The sequence below is a fragment of the Ascaphus truei genome, chromosome 1, assembly GCF_040206685.1.
Source record: "Ascaphus truei isolate aAscTru1 chromosome 1, aAscTru1.hap1, whole genome shotgun sequence".
NCBI classification, from domain to species: Eukaryota; Metazoa; Chordata; class Amphibia; order Anura; family Ascaphidae; genus Ascaphus; species Ascaphus truei.
In genome coordinates, this window is record NC_134483.1 from 82,173,621 (window position 1) to 82,195,099 (window position 21,479).

The 21,479-nt window shown below is 41.4% G+C and overlaps 1 protein-coding gene across 9 annotated transcripts in view; it reads left to right on the forward strand.

The window, feature by feature from the left end:
- MAST4 (microtubule associated serine/threonine kinase family member 4) overlaps nucleotides 1–21,479 on the forward strand; it is a 607,818-nt gene that overhangs the window by 451,021 nt on the left and 135,318 nt on the right. For all 9 annotated transcript variants that reach the window (XM_075590393.1, XM_075590412.1, XM_075590402.1 and 6 more), the window contains one exon: nucleotides 6,635–6,723. In XM_075590393.1, the coding sequence (XP_075446508.1) occupies nucleotides 6,635–6,723 (89 nt within the window). The remainder of the gene's footprint in view (nucleotides 1–6,634; nucleotides 6,724–21,479) is intronic.

Consider the following 21,479-nt stretch of genomic DNA (forward strand, 5'->3'; position numbering starts at 1 on the left):
TTGTCCTAATCATGGATTGTATCTCAATGATGTTTTGCAACAGTTCTTACATTAGACTGTTACTGTTGCAGTGATGATACAGTTTCAACAGGGATCTGCTTCTTGTGGCAGTCTTATGTTAAGTACCAGTTATATACATTTTACATTTTTTTTAAAAATATCTATTTTGTTTAATTTACAAGGAAACCAAATCAGCCAAACCTTTGCTTTAAGCACGATTGCATTTGTTTTTTAGCAAGCCTTATTGCATTGTTTTGTTTACGCTTTTGTATGCTTTTACGAGCAAAGATGGATTCCCTCTTTGAAAAAAGGCTTGCTGCTAAGTTTTCTAAATACTGACTGCCTCAAAATCCACATCTGCTCTTACATTAGCAGCAAATGAACACCACAGCTTGTTGATATTTTGTATTGTTTGCGCACAGTTGAGTCAGTAGCCCGTAATAAGTGTTTGGCTGAATCTTTAGCTCTCGCTGGAATAAGACTCTGTACTTGCGGAAAGATCGTATCGGTGTATTCCAAACAGATGTAACTCTATATGATGCTGCAGATAAGGATGTCTGGATGACAAGTCAAATCATACAGGCTTTTGGGAACATGCATATTGTACTAGTTATTAAGCTGAAATTAATATTCCTCCATGATCACGAAACCCCTTTGTCGCCTGGGAGTTTAAGTGTCATTCATCCTTCGTGGTTAATTAACATTAACATATAATCTAAATGTTTTCCGTTATAGCAATCACATGTGTTTTAGTTGGATCCTCTTATTTCAGATTTGAAAGGGGCATAACTGAGGCTTGTAGATGTACCACAAATGCAATACAGTGTGACTGTCACTTAATTATTGAGTGCTGTATTCTTCAATATTTGTAATTTAGTTCATTGCTAATCAACCTATTAAAAATATTCTTCCTTAACCCTTGTGTTGCCAGCGTTGCCTGCAATGCATTGCGATTTTTTTTTATCCAGTGGAGATGGGACCTAATAACATTCATAGCAGCGCGATTACTGCACTTCTTTTGTAATTGATACTTCGCCAAACTGTAATTCCTTTATTATAATGTCAATACTTTCTTGTTTTTTTTCTTCTTCCAGGTACAGTAATATTTGAAAGAGTAGAAGTTAGCAAAGATGTTATTTTCTGCACTAATGAAGTAAAAATAAGTTTCAGTTATATTTGTATGAGTTTTCCCCTTTCCATGATCAAATTTTTTTTTTGGTAGATAACAGCCAGTTAAATACTAATAAATGTTTGTTTGTGAGCAGTGGGAGCTTAGTCGCCCATAGGTCAATGTATCAAATATCAACGTTGTGGTTCAGGTGACGTAGTGGGAGCAGTATATTAACAATGGGTCAATTCCTGTGACGTCACAAGGTTAATAGAAAACCTGTTGCCTTATACAACAACAGAGATACAACCCTCCCTGATTTTTGATGTCTCTCACTGATTTGGAGTTGGACTCACTGACTTTTGGCATCTATAGTCTCAGAGACTTTGTCAGGCTTGAAAAACTCCACTCGTCATTGGAGGTAGGGTGGGGGGCATGTGGAGATGATGCATGTTGGCTGCCCAATGTCTCCTGACGCAGAGCTGTCAATCATCACTCCAGAAGTTGCACCACATAATGCTTGGCTTAGTGCTGTGCAAAGCATTGTGGGTAGCGACTTTGGGGTAGGCAGCTCTGCTTCCGAAGATATTCTGTCGCAGCTGCAACCTTTTCTGCACTGCACCTTGAGGATGAGTTTAAAGGATTTTTGAGGTACAGTAATTAGTGGTTTCATCATTTTCTAGCCAATGGGGCCTGCAATGCATGGTTATGCACTGCAGTTCCTTCTTGTAGGGAAGGGATGAAAAATAAATCTTGAACGTCCAATTCCAAGGCAGTATCTTAAATGTCAATATTTCAATCCCCAAGCACGCTCCTTTGTGGTAATTTAATATTCATGCTAATGTTAGCAAAGGGAGCAATTATTTGAGAGAATCTTTTTGGATACTTAAATTGTTTACACAAATTCTTTAGGGGCGTAAAGGAACTTTAGGAATGAAAACTCATGTCACCAGCGACATGGCATTTATCCCTGATTTTATACTGTGTATACTATTATAACGGGGTGTTAATTGTTAAGAGTTCTAGATCCACCTTATGAATTAGGAATCTACAGATTTTGATGCTTAAAAAATAAACACATAAACACTAATTGTGTTTTAACACCTTTGAGTGTTTTAAAGTTAATGACATAAATGTTCTAGTAGGAATGCTCATTAATAAAAATGTAAAGCAATGTCTGTTTTTTATTATTTATTATTATCTATATATTTCTTTTTACTTTGCTAGTAGAGAGGGTGGGGGGAAAGTGGTGATGGGGGAACTAATGGAGTTCATCCACAGTGCTTCCCAGCTCCGGTAGACCCAGTAGCTGTTAAATTAAAACAATATTGTCTCTGGGACCTGCCTTCCTCTGGTAGCCAATAGAAAGAGACAATGGCATCAGGAGATATAACTATCTTCATATATATTTTGATGTTGGCTCCAGTTCCATTGCATTTCTGGACTTAGAATTATCTACGGACAATGAGCTCAATATTATAACCAAGACACATTTTAAGCCTGTGTCCGTCAACAATTATGTTCATGCCTCCAACAACCACAAAGATCAATGGATTAAGAATGTACCCGTGGGTCCGTTTCATCAGATAAAGAGAAACTGCTCGCGGGATTTAGATTTTATTTCTCAATCAAACATCTTGAGTAAGAAATTCATTGAAAAGGGGTATGAACATAAACATGTTGCTGAGTCCTTTAATAGAGTCTAATTGCTTGATAGAATTGATTTATTGTCCAAATCTAAATTTAAGAGATTACATTTTATCAGTGGGAGTCACAATTCTTTGAGAGGCAATTAATCCGTTTCTAAAATACCTAAATTCATCACGACTTTCAATCAGTCGGCGAGGTCTATTCAAGCCATTTTGAATAGACATTGGGGACTACTAAAATGCGATCCGCATTTGGGGCCCGTGTTACCCGATAAGGCATCTGTCCTATATAGGAAAGCAAGGAGCCTTAAGGGGCTCCTTGCACCTAGTAAAATAAGACAATTTGGTCTATCCACCACTGTTGCCTCTTCAGGATCATTTGGGAATTCCAGATGCGGACGCAGTCGATGTATTACTTGCAAACATATTGTTATTGATTCATCATTTTCAAAAGGGAATATTTATAAAGTAAAACGTGACATCAATTGCTTGAGAACCTTTATTGAATATCTGTTAACTTGCAGTTGCGGGTACCAATACGTGGGCCGCACGATTCGACCTTTGAGTTCTTACTTCCTACAGCACAGACATAATGTTATCAGTGGTAATCTTGTCCAGACATTTCAATTTGATATACAATAAAGATCCGGTATCTCTCAAGATCATTGGTCTGGAACACATTTTGCCCCTTGTTTTGGGGGGAAATAGATTCAAGTTTCCGTGCAGAAGGGAAACTTATTGGATCTACCAGTTGGGCACTTTGGCACCTGGTGGATTCCATGAGTGCTTAGACACCAGCACCACAGTTTCGTTCCCAGTCACCTGTTCTCCTCCTTCCTATGCCTGGTACTCACGCAATTGTGTATGTGCAGTCTCCATCCTGTCCTCCTTCATTTTCTCACTATATTTTAATTTTTTATTTATTCCTTACACCATATTTTTACACATATTGACTTATTGTTTTATTTCATTTATTTCTATTTTTATATTATTGAAGTATTCTTTATTACACCTATAATTTTTAGTATTAATTCAACATTTCACATTTATTGATTTATATATTTTTGAAAATAATAAGAATAAATATACATTTTATAGGTATGATATATTATCATCATATTCACATAGTTCACATGGTCTTGTAGTATTGTTTTTCACTAACAAATCTATATTAATATATTTTTCATCCATTGAGTCTTATATAGTCTACATCTGAATTCGATCTTGGTTTGTTGGGATTGTCCACTGGATTCTATTTTGTCACATCTTGTTTTATCCCTTATTAGTTACAGTACATTGTTCGTTATGTATTGACATTAATTACATTATATTCACATTTGTCTCTTAGAAGGTATCCTTAGGTGGTGCCCTCTGTCCTTGTTTTGGGAGGAATATTATTACATTATATTATCATGTTGATTACTGTTCATATATTTTAACATGTAGTTTTTTATGCATTTGTGTATTTTAATTTGTTGTAATAATTGATTCGATGTATGTACAAGTGTGTTGAATTGGTGAACTTAGACATGGGAGTGGTTGATTTCCTCTATCTACTTTCTTTTGAATTATATTGCTATGTGCTGAACAGATGTTTTCACAGATAAAGCCTCCCTCTTTATTTCCTCATCTCTTCCCTCTGACAGGGACAGTGTGAGTTAGATGTTGAGTAAACACTTGGTTGACGCGTTCACCCATTTGAACGGCCCTGATTCAATGAAAATTCTTCATTTCCAAAGAATCCACAACAAACAAATGTCTAATTTTGGTGGGGATACATTTGGATACAAATTTACATTGTTTTCAGAACGTTGTTTATTTTGCCAACAACCAGAGATTGTGCCTTAATGATGTCATTTATATTGCGATTCGAGTCAATGTGATAAGATAACGCATACCGGCACTTTAATGTTTTCTGTGCCAGTGCACTTTCTGGATTTTCACAGATGGCACCCGTGGCCACCATGGTAGGAAGCTGCATCATCCGTTGGCACTTTCTATTGGCCGGTCATTTTGAATCACCCAGGAGTAGGAAAAGGCGACACAGGCACTTTAAACTGGAAGTATCTCAGTTGCCAATAGGGGCAGGGTTGGTCTGAGATGAAAATAGTGAGCCTCAACTCTGGGGGATCAATGGATCAAACACTGGGGGAGGAGTGAGCACGCAGCCAGGGGTGCTGCTTTCAATTTTTTTTTAAATAGTTATTTTTAGCTAAATAGTTCTTTTAACAAATCTGAGTAAAAGGGAATATTACAATTCCCTTGGTTTGTATATTAGTATCAGAATAATTAATGAAAAACCATGTTGCCATCAGCCCTTTAGCAGTTTAAGGGTTAAAGCGAGAAGAAGAATAGCCTTCAGTGTTTCCTTGCATGTGGACCCATCTGGTTTTCTGAGACTCATTTCATGACCAATTCTGCTGGGCATAGCTAATGTCTGCAAGCTGCTCAAGGCATCTCATCTGAGATTTACAGGCAGTATCTATCTTCATTGCAAGTGGAACCATTAATTATTAAGCCCCGATCATGCAAAATACACAAACTGCATTTTATAAGAAAGCTTGTCAATTTGTAGCACACACAATGTTTTAAACACTTAAGTTGCATTTAAAGTTGCTCATCCGGGAATTAGCTATGAGCTAATGTTACAATCCCGATTATCGTTTCGCATGCACTTCCATATTGCCTTAAAAAAAAATGTCTTAAGATCTAATGTTTTGTGAAAGTACTTTCAATTTGATTCTCATGGTACAATGAGTTTTATAATTATACGTGAGAAGCAAACTTTCTGTGGCATCAAACAAGATGTGCTAGTTATTTATTTCGCTGTTTGCTCTTTCAAATATGCATTGATTGTTTGTTCCTTGGGTAATATTCTAATGGTGGGTAAAGAAAAGGAAAATGCCGAAATATAATTTCTGAATAAATGAACAATAAACACCATTACATCATTTTTTTAAACTATAATTGAAAAGCAGTTGTGTAGTGTCTTATGTTAATCAAATATTTTATACAGTATATGTTCAGTTTTTTGTTTCCATGTTTGAGCCCTAAAAACTACTGTACTCTTAGTCGTAAACTTTCCAATGTACAGTATGCTAAGAATAGATGATGTATTTAGAAGTAAAAAAGCTACGTTGAAGCATTTCTCCGTGTACACATTGTCTGCTCCATTGATAAAAGGCACAGATGTGTGATCTATCTCAACAATTAGCTTTTTAATAACTGTATCATCACATTTGATGTCACTGCTTTTCATTGTATTTGACGTGCACTAATTTGCTAACATAACGTAATACATAACATATTTATACAGTATGCAGTTCTGAAATAGTGTATGCAGCTATAGTTTTGTCTTTATTGTCCTTCTCAGATTGTAGGGATGTCACACACATTTAGTTAGGGAACAGGTAGTAGATTAAGTATATATAGGTTTTCCCCTCTGTTTCTGAATGTAGCATTCTGTAAAGCTCAGATAACATGAATAGCAGCAGGGACATTTTATTCATGACACCATAGACTTGAAGTTGTTGCAAGCTACCAAGCATTCTGAGTTGCAATTCCCTTACTATACTGGTTGATAATTTATAATTCAATGAAAAGAGTGTTAGATACACAGGGTTGGAGGTTTCTGTATGTGTTATGTAACCAAAGAGATACGATTTAGAGCCAACCTTTTAAAAAATAAGATGTGTAATTATGCAGGCAACATAAACCCCGCATTTGCACTAATAGGCGATTTGTGCATTTTCTGTAGATTTTCTGTAAAGTTAGTTGATACTGGGGAAAACCTTCCACTCAAGTAGAGGACGATGAGCAGCATTTAGAATCTAATGGTAACTGCAATTGTTACAGTATGTTTTCTTCTTTCCCTCAGTTGTAGGACAAGCAACAGAAAGAGCTTAATTGGCAGCAGCCAGTCTCCTGCCCTTCCTCGGCCCCACTCTCCACTCTCCGCTCATACAGGTATGTAAGCTTCAAGCATTCTTGGGCATGTCAAACAGTGTGGGATCGATGGTGTATAAAGTCCCTTTCAGACAGTTGGTTACCTTTACCATTGTCCTGTTAATCAATAGCCTTTGTCCAGTTGATTTCACTTGAAATCTGAGAAAAGATATATAGGACATTCCTAACAGAGGTCGGCAACACATTTCACCCTTTAATAGCAAAGGTTTAAAGAAAACGGTATTATTTTATTCAGAGTATACGAAACATGGCTGCACTACTTGGCACAACACGGGTTACAATCAATTATTGTTAAACCAGATTTTTCCTCACTAATAACTTTGGAGCCCTTCTTTGTATCTGAATGAAACATGGCACACGTGTCGTCGTTCTGATCCGGAATATTTTTCTGAAGATTCAAACCAGCACGACGAATGAACAACATTTTGTATTGTATTGTATGTCTTTATTTATATAGCGCCATTAATGTACATAGCGCTTCACAGTAGTAATACACGTGGTAATCACATAAATAACAGATAATATAAATAACAGATCATGGGAATAAGTGCTTTAGACATAAACATAACATTAAGGAAGAGGAGTCCCTGCCCCGAGGAGCTTACAGTCTAATTGGTAGGTAGGGAGAACGTACAGAGACAGTAGGAGGGAGTTCTGGTAAGTGCATCTGCAGGGGGCCAAGCTTTATGTATCATGTGTTCAGAATATCCACAGTGCTATTCGTATGCTTCTTTAAGCAAGTGGGTCTTAAGGTGGGTCTTAAAGGTGGATAGAGAGGGTGCTAGTCGGGTACTGAGGGGAAGGGCATTCCAGAGGTGTGGGGCAGTCAGTGAAAAAGGTTTAAGGCGGGAGAGGGCTTTAGATACAAAGGGGGTAGAAAGAAGACATCACTTTTATCAATGTAATCGGCTTCTTTTTTCTTTTCTTTTTTGGAAGATTCAAATCACTCTGAAAGGAAGTTTTACTTATTTGTTTCCTGTTACAATGAATATGGTTTCCTTTTCTCAGGGTACATTGTATCAGACAGATCGGCTACACAGTGTTTGCAGTGTTTTTATCTGTTTGACAAATGATGGCTTCATAATAACTATATAATAACTATACAAACAATGGACAGATTAAAAACAACAATTCCTCCAGTCGACCTCTAGTTTTGAGAACTGCTAGCCTTCTCACCCGAAGACATTAGATAATATTGTAACCCTCCCGACATCATTTATTTATAATAGGGCAGTTACAAGTTTCAAAAAACAATTTTAAAATACTTACTGCATACCTGTCCTTTATTTGAAAATAAAAATGGTGTCAGACAGCTACCTTTAACCTATTGGACACGCCCCTGCACTAAATTCACTTTGGTCCTAGGACGGACCAAAGTGATGCAATGACAGTTTAATAGATGGAATAAAACTGATTGAGACTATTAACTAAAATAAACAGACAAGTAGAGCATTTTAAATGTTGTGTTTAATTTTTCATGTCTTCATAGTAACCGAATTTTTGGAGGGTTTCTGCACCATCTCTCTAAGCTTTTTTGTGATAAGTTTGTAAGTTGCTGTATATCCAGTTACATTTTGTGTGCAGACTTTTCCCCCTTTATTTAGTTGGACAGGGCTTTCACCCTGTACGTTATTTTTTTAATTTTTTTTTATTTGTTTCAATATTTTTCAAAATACCCAATGATTATTTAAACTGTGTTTTATTCCTAAAATATGATCAATCATGCTAAATGAATATGTAATTAAACACTACAGCAGGCGTTGTGCTTTTTTAAAATTTTTATTTCAAATATTGTTATTGGGTAATCGGATTACAGACCACATCCATGCACATTTGAACAGAGCGATATACCAGATGATGCTTTCATGTACATACATGGAGAATTGCAAAATGCAATGAATTGCTTTTCAGCACAGCATATTATATCGTAAAAAATAAAGTTGTCCTCCAGCACGTGGTCTTATTGCTTTTTTCTTCCTCATATATGTAGAGAAACAACAACAAAAGAACACCACAAACAAGTGGTATAATAGGCGTCGACAATCAATATGCTTATCTATAGAGAAGTAGAGAACTTAACACTTGCATGTGTGTTTGTTCCCGTGGTGTATACTCCTCTATGTTCTTTCTGCTGTTACCTTAAAAAGTGGAGAGAGGCATAGCATAATACTGTTTATTGGAGAAAAAAAATTAAAAGATGGGATAAAAGGCACTTACAAACGACCAACCACATGAATTGTGGTGGTTTCTGTTGCTGCATGTGTCATTAAAAGTTGCTCTTTCTGGAGGTGCTTTGCAGTCACCCGTTTTCAACTCCTGACAGTCAGTTTGGGTCCACGGGAATGAGGGGCTTTCCCAGACTCGTGCACAGTCTGTTGTGCCTCTCCTCGTTCGTTTCTGCGCACCGCGCATGCGCCGACCTCTCTGCTGTTCGTCAGTGCTGATTGGCTGATCCGCAATCTCCAAAGGTATGGTGGCGCCAAGAGATCAAAAAGGGGTGTCCACATCAAACGCGTTTCGCCTGGTTTGGCTTCCTCAGTGATGTGATTATATCGTAAGTCTTGTCGTCTATTCAGAGGTAGGCGTGTCGGTTTCGGTCGCGTGGTTCAGGGTCGCTGTACATAAGCCATATCAGGTTAATGTCCTTATAGAGAGGACAAGACAAGAAGGAGAGAGAGAAGAGGAAAAGGAAAAAGGGAACTGGGAAAAAGGGGGGGGGGGAGGGGAAATCAAAACCGCTAATAAAAAATAAAAATATAGATCATAATCCCTTTTAACCCTCTGGATGCCACATGGCGTAACCGTAAGATCACGGAGGCTGGCACACTAGGGCAGGGTGCTCAACTCCAGTCCTCAAAACACCCCAACAGGTCAGGTTTTCATGATATCCCTGCTTCCGCACAGGTGCTAAATCAGTGGCTTAGTCGAAGACTGAGCCACCTGTGCTGAAGCAGGGATATCCTGAAAACCTGACCTCTTGGGGGTTAGTGAGGACTGGATTTAAGCACCTCTGCCCTATGACAGAAGTGATACCGTGCTGATTGCATCGCAGATGGAGTGGTTAACACAATCAGAACTGAAGAGGAGCCCGCAAATGCCTTTCCACGACATGTGATTGCTAACCAAGCCGATCATTGAGTCACCGCCTTCCAGCCCTCAGAGTTGAGCTCACTTTTAAAATGGTTCATTGTCACGGGAGACCAGGGATCTCCTGGGATCATATCATTATCCTGGGATCATATCATTGAGCAAAATCAAAATGTAAAATAAATTGCTTTTTTTTTTTGGAAACAGACATACACACAGTGAATTACAATAATACAAGAGAAAGCACACTTACTGGGGTTTTGGGATGAAAAACTAAACTTCCTTGACCGAAATAAAGACTTTAACAAGTCCGTTGGAAATGGTGCAGAAATTTGGACTTAGAAAGTGTTCTGCTCTGCAGTCCTGCAGCCGTTTCCTTGCTAGCTCCGCAAGGCTCCTTTGGGCTTGGAGTCACAACTTGTATCTGTCTTGGGATCTCCTTCCTGGACTGGCTACTAACTGCCAACCCAGAAGCGTGGGAACTTTACGGCTAGCCATTCACATGTTTGCCAGTCTTGAAACGCCTCTCAGTCTAGAGCAGGGGTCTCCAAACCCAGTCCTCAAGGGCCGCCAACAGGCCGGCTTCTATGGATATCCCTGTTTCAACACAGGTGACTCAATCAGTGGCCCAGTCAAAGACTTTGACTGAGCCACTGATTGAGCACCTGTGCTGAAACAGGGATATCCATAAAAGCCGGCCTGTTGTCGGCCCTTGAGGACTGAGTTTGGAAACACCTGGTCTAGGGAGGTGACCACTTGGCAGAATGGCTTGTAATCAGCCCAGGATTTGGCACTTAACTCAGCCATCCTACAGAGATGGCTGTTCACACTCCTGGCCACACGTGTTACTTTGATGTACGGACCTAGGGGCAGACTTAGTGGCACCACACTCTGGTAGCCCATAAGCCCCCCTGTGGAGTCCTGCAGTAAAAGGACCCAGCTTACAGTATGTTACAATGTACAAGCATAAGAAAAAAATTGGTGTGAATAGCGCTAAAAGTGTATACGATAATGTGACCCTACATATAATAAAATTACAAACAATATGATATAATTAAACTAGGCTGCCAGGTGATACTAACTCCAAGACACAGTTAGAAACAGAACATAAAATAAACAAATACAGACCGGCGCCGATACAGTCCAAAGGTAAGTGATAAAGTCCAATGATAAGGAAGTCTCTCCTGTTATATGGCTGTTGGTATAACTTCCCAGCTATTGCTCAGGATGTGGACTCCATATATATGATGCAGAACGAGAAGAAAAGAAAACACATCATAGTGCAAATATGCAAATGGGATCATACAAGACAAACAAGACTAGACAAACTACATATAACAAGCAAGGCTGACTATTACTAAAAGATTAGTTTATTACACACAATGACTGAAACAGAAGCGGGATCCGGTATGTAAAACCAGAATCCTACTTACAGAATAGCCACAGATCATAAGCAGGGATAAAACGTGAACGGTGGTTCAGCTACAGCTCCGTCTGAGCACGTGACATCCAGGTGTCTCCTTAGCTCCACAGCCGGAAGTACGTCACTCCGGGCGACTTTGGAGTCCTCCAGGAACTGTCTGTTAGCCTTCCGCCGGAAACATGTCACTCGGGGCGGGTGAAATCGCCAAATCCCTTCTCCAAAAGATCAATGCGGCAACGTTCTGTAAGACCTCTCCGTCACGGTCTAAAAGCAACAACAAACTGCCCAACGCGTTTCGTACGGAGGTCATCATCAGTTTAATAAAATATACTTTATACATTTTCTTATTAAAATGTCATAAGTCTATTGGTGTGAGGGGTAGAGTGAAAACCTGCTGTTTTATCCCCACTAACCATATCCCTTACTCTCTGCAAACGTAGACTCTTTAATTTTAATAAAAGCGTCACAGCTTTATACCTGGCTGAACTACCCCCATGAACCAGGTTTAGGGTTATCTGGGCATGAACTGGGCATCCCCCTGAGACTAGGCACCCCTGTACTGTTCTGGGGATACCTTGCCCCCTTCCCCTTTATCCTTATGGTTGCACATTTTACATACAGTGCATTGTACCACAGGCAGGTCCAAGAGTTGACACTCTAGGACACCCAAACACAGTTATGGGGCAACCAAGTGGACTTAACCTGTCATACTTGGCAGAACTGCACCCTTAAACGAACGATTTTGCCATAAATAGCCAAAGAAGCAAAGGGGAAAAAAAACATTAATTACCATATAAAGTTGAGAATGACATGGACAAATGTTTTCACTTTACACAGGATCCAAATAAGTGCAAAATGTTAATGTAAGTGTCATTAATCTTTCTAAGGAAGCAGATTACATTGAGGTTGTTTAAAACAACAATAAAAAACAACATATTTTTTCCCTGCTATGTTGGACTGCTATGTTTTTGTCACGATCGTGCTCGCCACAAACCGGGACCGGGCCGCGGGGCTGAGGTGGGGATATGAAAACACAGACCTTAGACCATGAAGCCGGTTCAGGGTTGCGCAGTCCATAGTCAAACAAAGCCAGGTCAGGTTTGGAGAATGCAGGATAATCAGGAGACAAGCTGGAGTCAGGGCAGGCAGCATAGGAGCGATGGTCGTGGTCACAAGCTGAGGTCATCATCAGGCAATCTTGGGCTAAGCTGCTTCAGCGTAGAAGGCAAGAACTTGGAGTGAAGCCACTTCAGCGGAATAAAACGGGAACTGGAACTAAGGCGCTTCAGCGTAGAGAACAGGAAACTTGGAGCTAAGCCATTTCAGCAGAGAAAACTGGAAACTGGAGATAGGCCGCTTCAGCGTAGAAAGCAGGAAACTGAGCAGACCTGCTACAGCGTAGCAGAGTTAATGGAAGGAGGGTACAGGAACCGAAGGCCACAGGAAACCGGGAATGCAGACACACCACAGGAGACGCTGAGGACATCAGCGAACCGCTTCAACGCGGTGGAGACGAGACTGCCAGGAACAAGAAGTAGTACCGGGGCTACCGAGTAGGAGGACAGACGGGGAAACCCAGGCAAGAAAGCCAAGCAGGCTAAACACGGGAGTCTGTGACAAGCACAGTAGCTTGCAACAAGGATTGCAAAGTCTATGTCCAGCAACTGCCCGAGGGCGGGGCAGTATCTAAACAGCACAGGAGGCCAATCAGGCCAGAGCTGCACAGGAGGCAGCAAGAGGCAGGTGATTGCAGAAGCAGGGAAAAGTTTGTCTGGAACCTGCAAAGCTCCGGAAGGATGGGTTGCAGCCAAACCCAGGCACGGATTCCTTACAGTTTACCCTATAAAATTTGGGTAAAACCAGCATGTTTGTTCCAATCTTGTAATGGTGATGCACAGATGTAGCAGCCGTTATTTCTCCCACTGGCGCGTTGCAGCGGCAGACACACCGTGATCCCAGCGGGAGCAACTACCATTGTTAGTGTACTGTATTAGCCGCATGTGAAAAAGGGACGGGGCTCATAACGCCTGCTCTATCTGTATGATGCATACAGCATTCAAATTCTGGTATGGGATATGCAAGCGAGTTCAGTAATGCAAAATTAATAGGGTTTTATTTTGACTTAGTGTTTGGTAATTATAATCTTCTCACATTCTTATTGTGCTGTTTGGCTAATGATGGTTTCAGAATTGCTTTGTAGTAAAAGGGGAAATCACCTGCAAGTGTAATCATAAAAAGATGTGGTAAGGATAGTAAAACCAATCAAAGCATTTGGCTACCACAATAAATATAACATATTTTCTACTAATCTTTATACTTGTCTGATTTTTATATTCTTTAAGATACCCATTAACTACATTTAACCAGTGTAACAAAGGCTCCTCCACCCTAAGGGAGATTCACTGCTGTTACCTGGTGTTGGTGCTACCTGTTAGGTTCACAGGGGGCTCTGAGTATCCACGGTTGTAGTGGGGATGAGCAGGACAGGCTTTCAGAGCTGGATTAGTTCTTTCTGTGGTGTTGCAGCACCTCCATTCCCACAGGGCCTATTGCAGATGGCTGCAGTCCCCTACGGAAAGCACTCAACCTCTCCCTGAAGAACTGCAGCCTCAGGCAGGAGTATAAAACAGTAAAGGTTCTTTATTCTTCATACAGCATACCAACATGTACACCCTCTTGGTCCCTGGACTCAACCCCCAGGATTTGAGGCCCCAAAGGTCTATCCATGACTCCCACACTCCCTGGTGAAGTGTGGGGTAGCTGGTCCCACTCCCCTGAGGGAGGGAAAGGAAGGTGAACCAGAGCCCTGACTCCACACTTCCAACTCTCTCAGAACAGCACTAAATTTAGGCTGCAGACCATTTTTGTTACCGGGGAGGGGCTCCAGGTCTCAGCCCTGTATGGGCAGTAACCAGACCATAAGCCACCCCCTCTCCCTGTCACTCAAGGGGAGTGCTTACTACAGCAAGGACAGATTTAATCCTAACACTGCCTGCACCAGTACCAGGACTTACGTGCAAAGCACAGGAATTCAGTAGCCAGAGGATACATGGCTACACACTCCCCCTGATGAAACACTCACGGGCACGCTAAGACATCCAATCTGTGACCCATCCTATAAATTGGATAACAGGAGACATGACATTACATGGCATAACATTTCAAACCAATGGAGTACACCCGGATCCCTCCCATAACATAGAGAATCTGTCCCCACCTTTAATAATAGTGCTCAGGTTTCTTAACCAACCTACCCTCCTTGTGTGGAACAGTAACAGAATAAACACACTCTGGACCTCCCTCAGTATATATATCTATATATATCTATATATATATAGATATATATATCGGTAGCTCTCATCCAGCTATGCCCCTGGTGGTGTCACGCAATCAGTCCTCACCACCTTCCATACTCGGATGAGGTAACACACTTTTGATTATTTTTATAATACCTGGATATACTGCACCTGGATGCCAGATAATCTAGAACAGCATCCTTCAACCACTCCTCTCTATGGGCCTTGGATTCATTAAAGGTTCAGGAACATAGGGATAGTCAAACCCATGGGACTGGTCGTAACCAGTTACTGGTCGTAACGTTGAATTCTATCAGCTCGGCTGTTTGTTTAATTAATTTCTGGCCAAAGGCTTGACCTGGTAGCACCAAAAATAACAGCTCCTGAATGATCTTTTCCTGGTGCACTATATTTAAACCTGCGGGTGAGATTAGCCCTAGTCGAATGTCCCTATCCCTCTCTCTAAGAGCCTCTGCAGAGAACTCTCCTTCCTTCCTTCCACCAATGATCCACGGTATCCCCGGTGACTAGTAAGAGTTGGGTCCGGTTCATATCCTTGGTACATGGGGTCCCACCACTGTAATACGTTCTTGGTACTAGCGCTATATCTTCTTCCTGCACTGAACCCACATTTTGAATTGATACATCACTCATTAAATCGACAGCAGAAGAGGGTCTGGATATTTCTGACCTAACGGACCCTTCTCTGGAAAATAACAGTCTTGCATCCCACCCCCAGCAGGATAGTCGTCAAACCCAGCCCATAGCCTACATTCCTGGGAAGATCTGACCACACGTTCATTGTCCTGGGAAGTGTCAGGTGAGACCTTAGGCTCAGCAATGCATCCCGAGGTGTCACAACCCTCACACCTGCCTCAGCCCACCACCACAAGTACTTGATGAGCAGAGCTCTGGCAGTTCTCGCTCTCCCGGACCTGACCCCAAGCATGAATTTGCTGGAAGAAAATGTCAATTTCAGCCTGACCAACCGGAGTGGTGGTCATGTTCGCCCAGGCGGCCGCATCCGCAATGACTTCCGGTTGCACCAGAAGGGTGGCAGCATTGATAGGAAAAGAGGAAGTACCAGCGGTATCTCCAAGATTGCCGCCTCCGCAGGAACCAGCTGACCCGAAGCATCCTTGTCATTCAACGGAGCTGTGGTCATCACCAGAATCTGTGGATCGGATGCATCCTCATCAATTTGCGGGGCTGATGTCATCTTGTGGTACTCCCGACGCCTCGCGAAGATCCTCCGCAGCCGCAGACATCTTCCGCTCGGGTGGGATTGCCTCCGATGACGTCACGGATGGTCAGCTCTCTCTAGCACCGAACGGCCGTTCTCACTGCTGCAGGTACGATATGGCGGCATTCCGGCAGGAGTACCGCTATGGACCCTGCAGCCTCTATTTCCTCCAGCACTGCGTCGAGCACTTGGGTGAGTAGCTTCCAGCAGGAAGCCACACTCATTACTGGAGAATCGGGCAAGAGTTTTTCAGGTGCCACGTTAGTCGAGGAAGACCGTAGGGGCGCCAGTATACTACCTACCGTAGCTCTCAGGTATTGGGCCCACGCTTGCTCCGCTATGGAGGGTGAAAAATGTCCATCCTCACCGAGCATTTCCTCTCGCATACATAGTTACATATGAGATTAGGATTGGGACCGCAACGTTCCTCAACGTTCCTCTCCTCAGCCGCTTCCAGGGAACCCGCTCCCAATTCTTCAGTCAGCGGCAGGTAGTAACGACCCATTTAAGTGCACTGCCGGTCAGCATGACACATGTCATAGAGAGCCAGCATGCAGCCCTGCTCTTCTCGTGGAGAGGCAGTCTCCATAAGGTTTTGCAGGCCGCAGATTAGATCATAAAAGTCCCGCATAGCCTTTTTAGTAGGTGCAGTTGGGTATAGTACTGGCTGAAGATGAGGTGTCTTGCACCTCTTGCAGTGAGATTCTACAGTCAGTTCTCCACAGGGGAAATCACATCGGGGACATACACTTTCCAGAAATTCCTCCCCATTGATCTGTACCAGCAGGATTCTTCCTGGTATGGTATACAAGTGTAACAGGTTTTCCCCCACCCTGGGAGTTTACGATATTACACAGTGTCATGTGCTGGTTTCCTGCTGGTTCACAGAAGCTCTGAGGTTCCGTCGGTGTTAGTGGAGAAGACAGGACAAGCTTTTGGGGTGATGGCTTGTTCTTTCTCACTGGTGCGGCTCCTCCATCTCCAGCAGGCTCCAGGAGTACTGGAGGCAATCCCTGCAGGAGAACCCTCTTCTGCTACCCCCCTGATTAATTGCACTCTCAGGCAGGAAATATAAAAGAACTGGAACAGCTTTATTCTCACACAAAGAGTATAGCCTTTAACTGATTAAACTCTGTTCCTTCCTCCGGATGGTCCCTGGAATCAACAGAGGAGGCTTGAGGCCTCCAGAGTCTATCCCTCTGCTCTTTTCTCGCCCCCTGGTGGAATGAGCAGTAGCTGTCCTACTCCCCTAAGGGAGGGGATGGAATGTAGTCAGAGCCCGAACTCCGCACTCCCTGGAACTCACTCTCTCTCTCTCATGGGAGAGATCAAGACCACTAAATTTGGCTGTGCAGCCCCTAAAGTACCCCGGGGGAGGGTCCAAGGTCTGAGTCCCTGATTGGGCAGAACACAGGCCTAGTCCCGCCCCCTGTCACTTAAGGGAGCTGCTTACTACAGGGGAAAACCCGGGTTGATCCTAACACTGCCTGCACTTGTACCAGGGCTTACGTGTTAGGCAAGGCAGGGCAGATTAGTAGCCAAAAAGAAGACATGGCTACACAAGGAAACGGCTTTCTCGGCCATAGCAGTGGTATAACAGGAGCAGTCTCAAGTAGCTCTGTCTCCGTCGAGTCACCACGTGCACTGAGGGTGCAGTAGCTCTCATCCAGCTACGTCCCTAGTGGTGTCACCCTGGTGGATCCAGGCATACAGGCACACTACAGATGGGCACGGCTTTGGCTTTTTGCGCCGAACCAAGCACATTTCAGGGCGCGGCTTCGGTTTGCGCCACGCCCTGAACAATTTTGCAAAAGAAAGCTTGCAACTATGCAAACCTCACTACGCGGTTCTCCCGTTTTTGGCGGGAACCGCTATTTCATGTGCTGTAGCTCTCTTTTTTGGGGGATCCGGTCCTCTAGATCCCATAAAGCCCCTTGAGACACTACATACATGTGGATTACAGGATACAGATAGCTGTAGATGTGCTGGGGGCCGCTATAGTATTGCTGCAGCTCCTCAAACGGAGGTTCTGGCCTCCTGAATGTCAAGAGCCCCTCCTTGGACACTACCCACACATACTGTATTTATTTTTGATAATCATGTGATGGTCTCCCCTTCAGGCGATCCTTGCCTCTCACATCTCAAGAGCCCCAGCAATCCCAGGTCTACCACCATAATTCCTCTTGCTGTGGCCCTGATACGGTGGGTTTCAAGCACCTCTTAGTCTGCAACAAAAACAGAAGCCCAAAGCTACATCTAATATGACACCTCACAGTCTGGCATGAACTAATACTTTTAGATTAGATTAGAGGCCCCCCTGGACTGTACATCAGGGCATAGCTCACTCTGCTTGGGCATCCTTAGCTAGGGTACACTGATCTCACTTCTACCCCAGCTCATATCCCATTCTCCCTTTATAATTGGTTAATTTCTGATTTGCACATGGGCTCCCCTGCCTGGCTGAAATCTACTTGCACTCTGTCTGCCAATAAATGATGCAAGCTTGTGTAGCCTGTGGCAATGTCTTGCGTTTTGTGTCCCTCATTAAATAGGGCGTGGGGGATATCTCGTTAAAGCTGCTGAGGTAACTTTTATTATTTGAAGTCACAGAATCTGGATGTGACCAGTTCTATTTATTTTACTCTTCACTAAGGGTCAATGACTAGCAAAATACAGTGCCTTGGGCTTTGTCATTACATCACAAACTAGATCACTCACTGTAGAATAATCTCTCTAATTTACAGGTTCTGTTGGATGATGTCAAGCAAGACATTTAATAATATAGCTCATAGTGAATCAGACTCCTAACGCCTCTTACCCTGCTTTGATCTGGTAAAGTTTGATTTCGTAGGACCTTTAAAATTAGATGAGGCATTTAACATTCCACATCTTTTAACGATTCTCATTCTTATTAGTTGCGAATTCCGTTTTAGAATTTAGGACCTATTCTATGATATTGTACAAAATGAATGTAAAACTAGCAATTCTGACATGCTGTACTATGTAAAACATTGTACAGTATCGACAATTCATTGGAAGTAGGTTGAAGAGCAGAGCATCATTACACATGACCTTACATATAATTGCCAAAGCCCAACACACATCAATATCAACAGATGAATAAAAGCCTATATAAACATTACCAAATGGTAATTAAATACTTGTTCTTTAAGTAAAGTGTTCAGCAGTAAATGGTTTATACAACGGTTATACAATTACAAGTAATATAGTGTATAATATAGTGTTCTCCATGAGAGATGCCCAGAAGCATTCAGATTTGTTTTATTTGACTGAGCGTATTTTTTAAGTGTCTCAACATTCAAAGTGTGAATAAATTCTAGTGTAGTGTTTGGCATATTCTGTTCTGCTGTTGAGTAGTATAAACAATAGATGAAGACACATAGGATCTGGTATGTTCCACTGCAGATTACTTGGATATATTATATTTTATGGGATCTTATTTAATTTGAGCAGAATGAAGCCCAATATTTTCAGTGGAGTTGATTCTTTTTTTTCCACAATGATATTTTACAAATTGATTTTGATTTTTTTTTTTTTGAGTATTTTGTATGCATACTTATACCAAGGCGGAGTCAGGAATTAGTATTCAAATAATTGTAGCTATAACTAATCTGTTCCCTTTATTGTCAAGGATATAATGGCTCTAATAATGTTAATTAAAATGTTTCCAATACTAAGTCTAGTCCAAAAAGCTAGCAAGCTTCTTCTCATGACCGAAAACAAAGAAACTATTTATCTGTCTGTTGCTATTATTTTATTGGACATCAAAATAGGCCGAAAAGGCTTCATGCTGAGCATTGCTTTTAGTCTCTGCCAGCAGTTTACAATATCAATTATAATTAATCCTCTTATTCCCTTGGTGCTAATATACAATCAGTGCATCAAAAACTCTTGTTTTTGCAAGTAGACAGCTATTAAAAGTACATTAATAATGAACAGAGTAAGTGCAACATATGTCTTTTTAAAAGATTAGCATTTCTTCCCTCTATAGTTTAGATGTAGTACTTCGTGAAGCTAATTACTAAACAATGAAACAGTTTAATTAATCTGGATATACGTTTCTGAACAATAACTGCTTCCCAAATGAGGCACCCTGTGTATTGCTGTTGTGAAAAGCACAGTTTTGAAATGCTGATTACCTTTTCATTTTGCCATTTCTCCCTAAGGAAGAATGAGTTAATTACTTACCCACTGCCTGCCCGCCATTTAGTTTTACTTTAGCAGGTCAGAAATATCAGCAGTAATCTCTGCAGTATACCAACAGGCTCACGCAACTAAAAACACACAACAGCCAACACATCCCTGGGAACAGCAGGATTTAAGTAATAAGCGAGCTCTGCACATATGGGCTGACAATTACCTGGCACCAGTTTTCATTTAAAAGTCTCTCAGGTATAGACTTGCAGATGGGTGGATGAATCCTGAAAGCAAAACAGAGAAATATGAAGGTCACGTATCGGACTTTTTTTTTTTTTGCTCACTCCTCCGGTTTTTCCAGAATATATGTTTTCAAGCCTAGTTCTGTGCATCTTCGAGTATGAATAGCTGGTCTCAGCTGTTTCGGAGGTCAGTGGCCCCTCCCTCCCAGGGTTTAAGCTCGCCCCTCCCCACTTTCCAAGTGAGCAGGTCTTGCATGATGCTGGTTGTGACAGATCCAATGCGATCTTTCTTCCTTTAATTAAAGAGGTAAATAAGAATTTTAATCAGTTAGTGTTAAGACCTGCTAATGGTCAAGCCTTGATGTGGCTAGCAGGCTTATAACGCTTTGGCCAAAGGGTTTAACTAAATTACCCTTTTTCAAGAGATATATAGGTATTTCACTGTGTATTTTTTGTCATATTGGATGTAGCTTTGGGCTTCTTTGTTTTTTGAGTATGAATAGGTTGGTTCTGTTTCTTTACATGTCTGAACTGTAACATAACTGCATTTGCAAATGGCTTTGTGTCGAACTCTATTTTCTTCAATGGTCACTTTGTTGGATGGTGGCAGTTTTTGAAGTGGGAATATACAGTAGGTAGAATAAATAAATAAAGGTGCCAGAAACAGAATATGTCACTGAATATTGCAGTTGGTAAGAAATGAAGTTATATTTAATTTAAATTAATCTTGATAAAATGTATTATCAATTAAGAATATGCAGTTGATTTTTATTGCCCAGTTGTAATTTGATTACAGGTGACGGATTTTCCTTTAAAAATGTCAGAAGGCAGGGAGTCCGTCAGATGAGATATAATGTTAATTACAGGTGGTTGAAAGTGATAATGAAACGCCCGATAATACCTCAGAATGGTGTGTTCCGTCGCAATCATTCAGCTATCAAGTGAGAGCGAATATTCAGTCATTTTATTTGCAGAAAATTTTGGAAAAGTAGCGTACGACAAAGGGGGCTGACCTCGGAGTTATTGTGCAACGACTCTTTTTGCAAATAAAATGTCTGAAATACCCAGTGAATTTGAACTGTGTGCGGCAAAGCCTGACTTTGTACGAAATTACCCCCGGAGCTTCCTTTTTACTGGAAAGAGAATGGTTGTTGGCTGATCAGTTTTGGTTAGAGAACAATATTATAATTCTTGGGGGAGGAAATAAATATATATATATATATATATATATATATATATATCAAATGGAAATATTACTGTATGCTCATTTGCATGTCTTAGACAGGTCTGCAACCCCGCCTTTCACC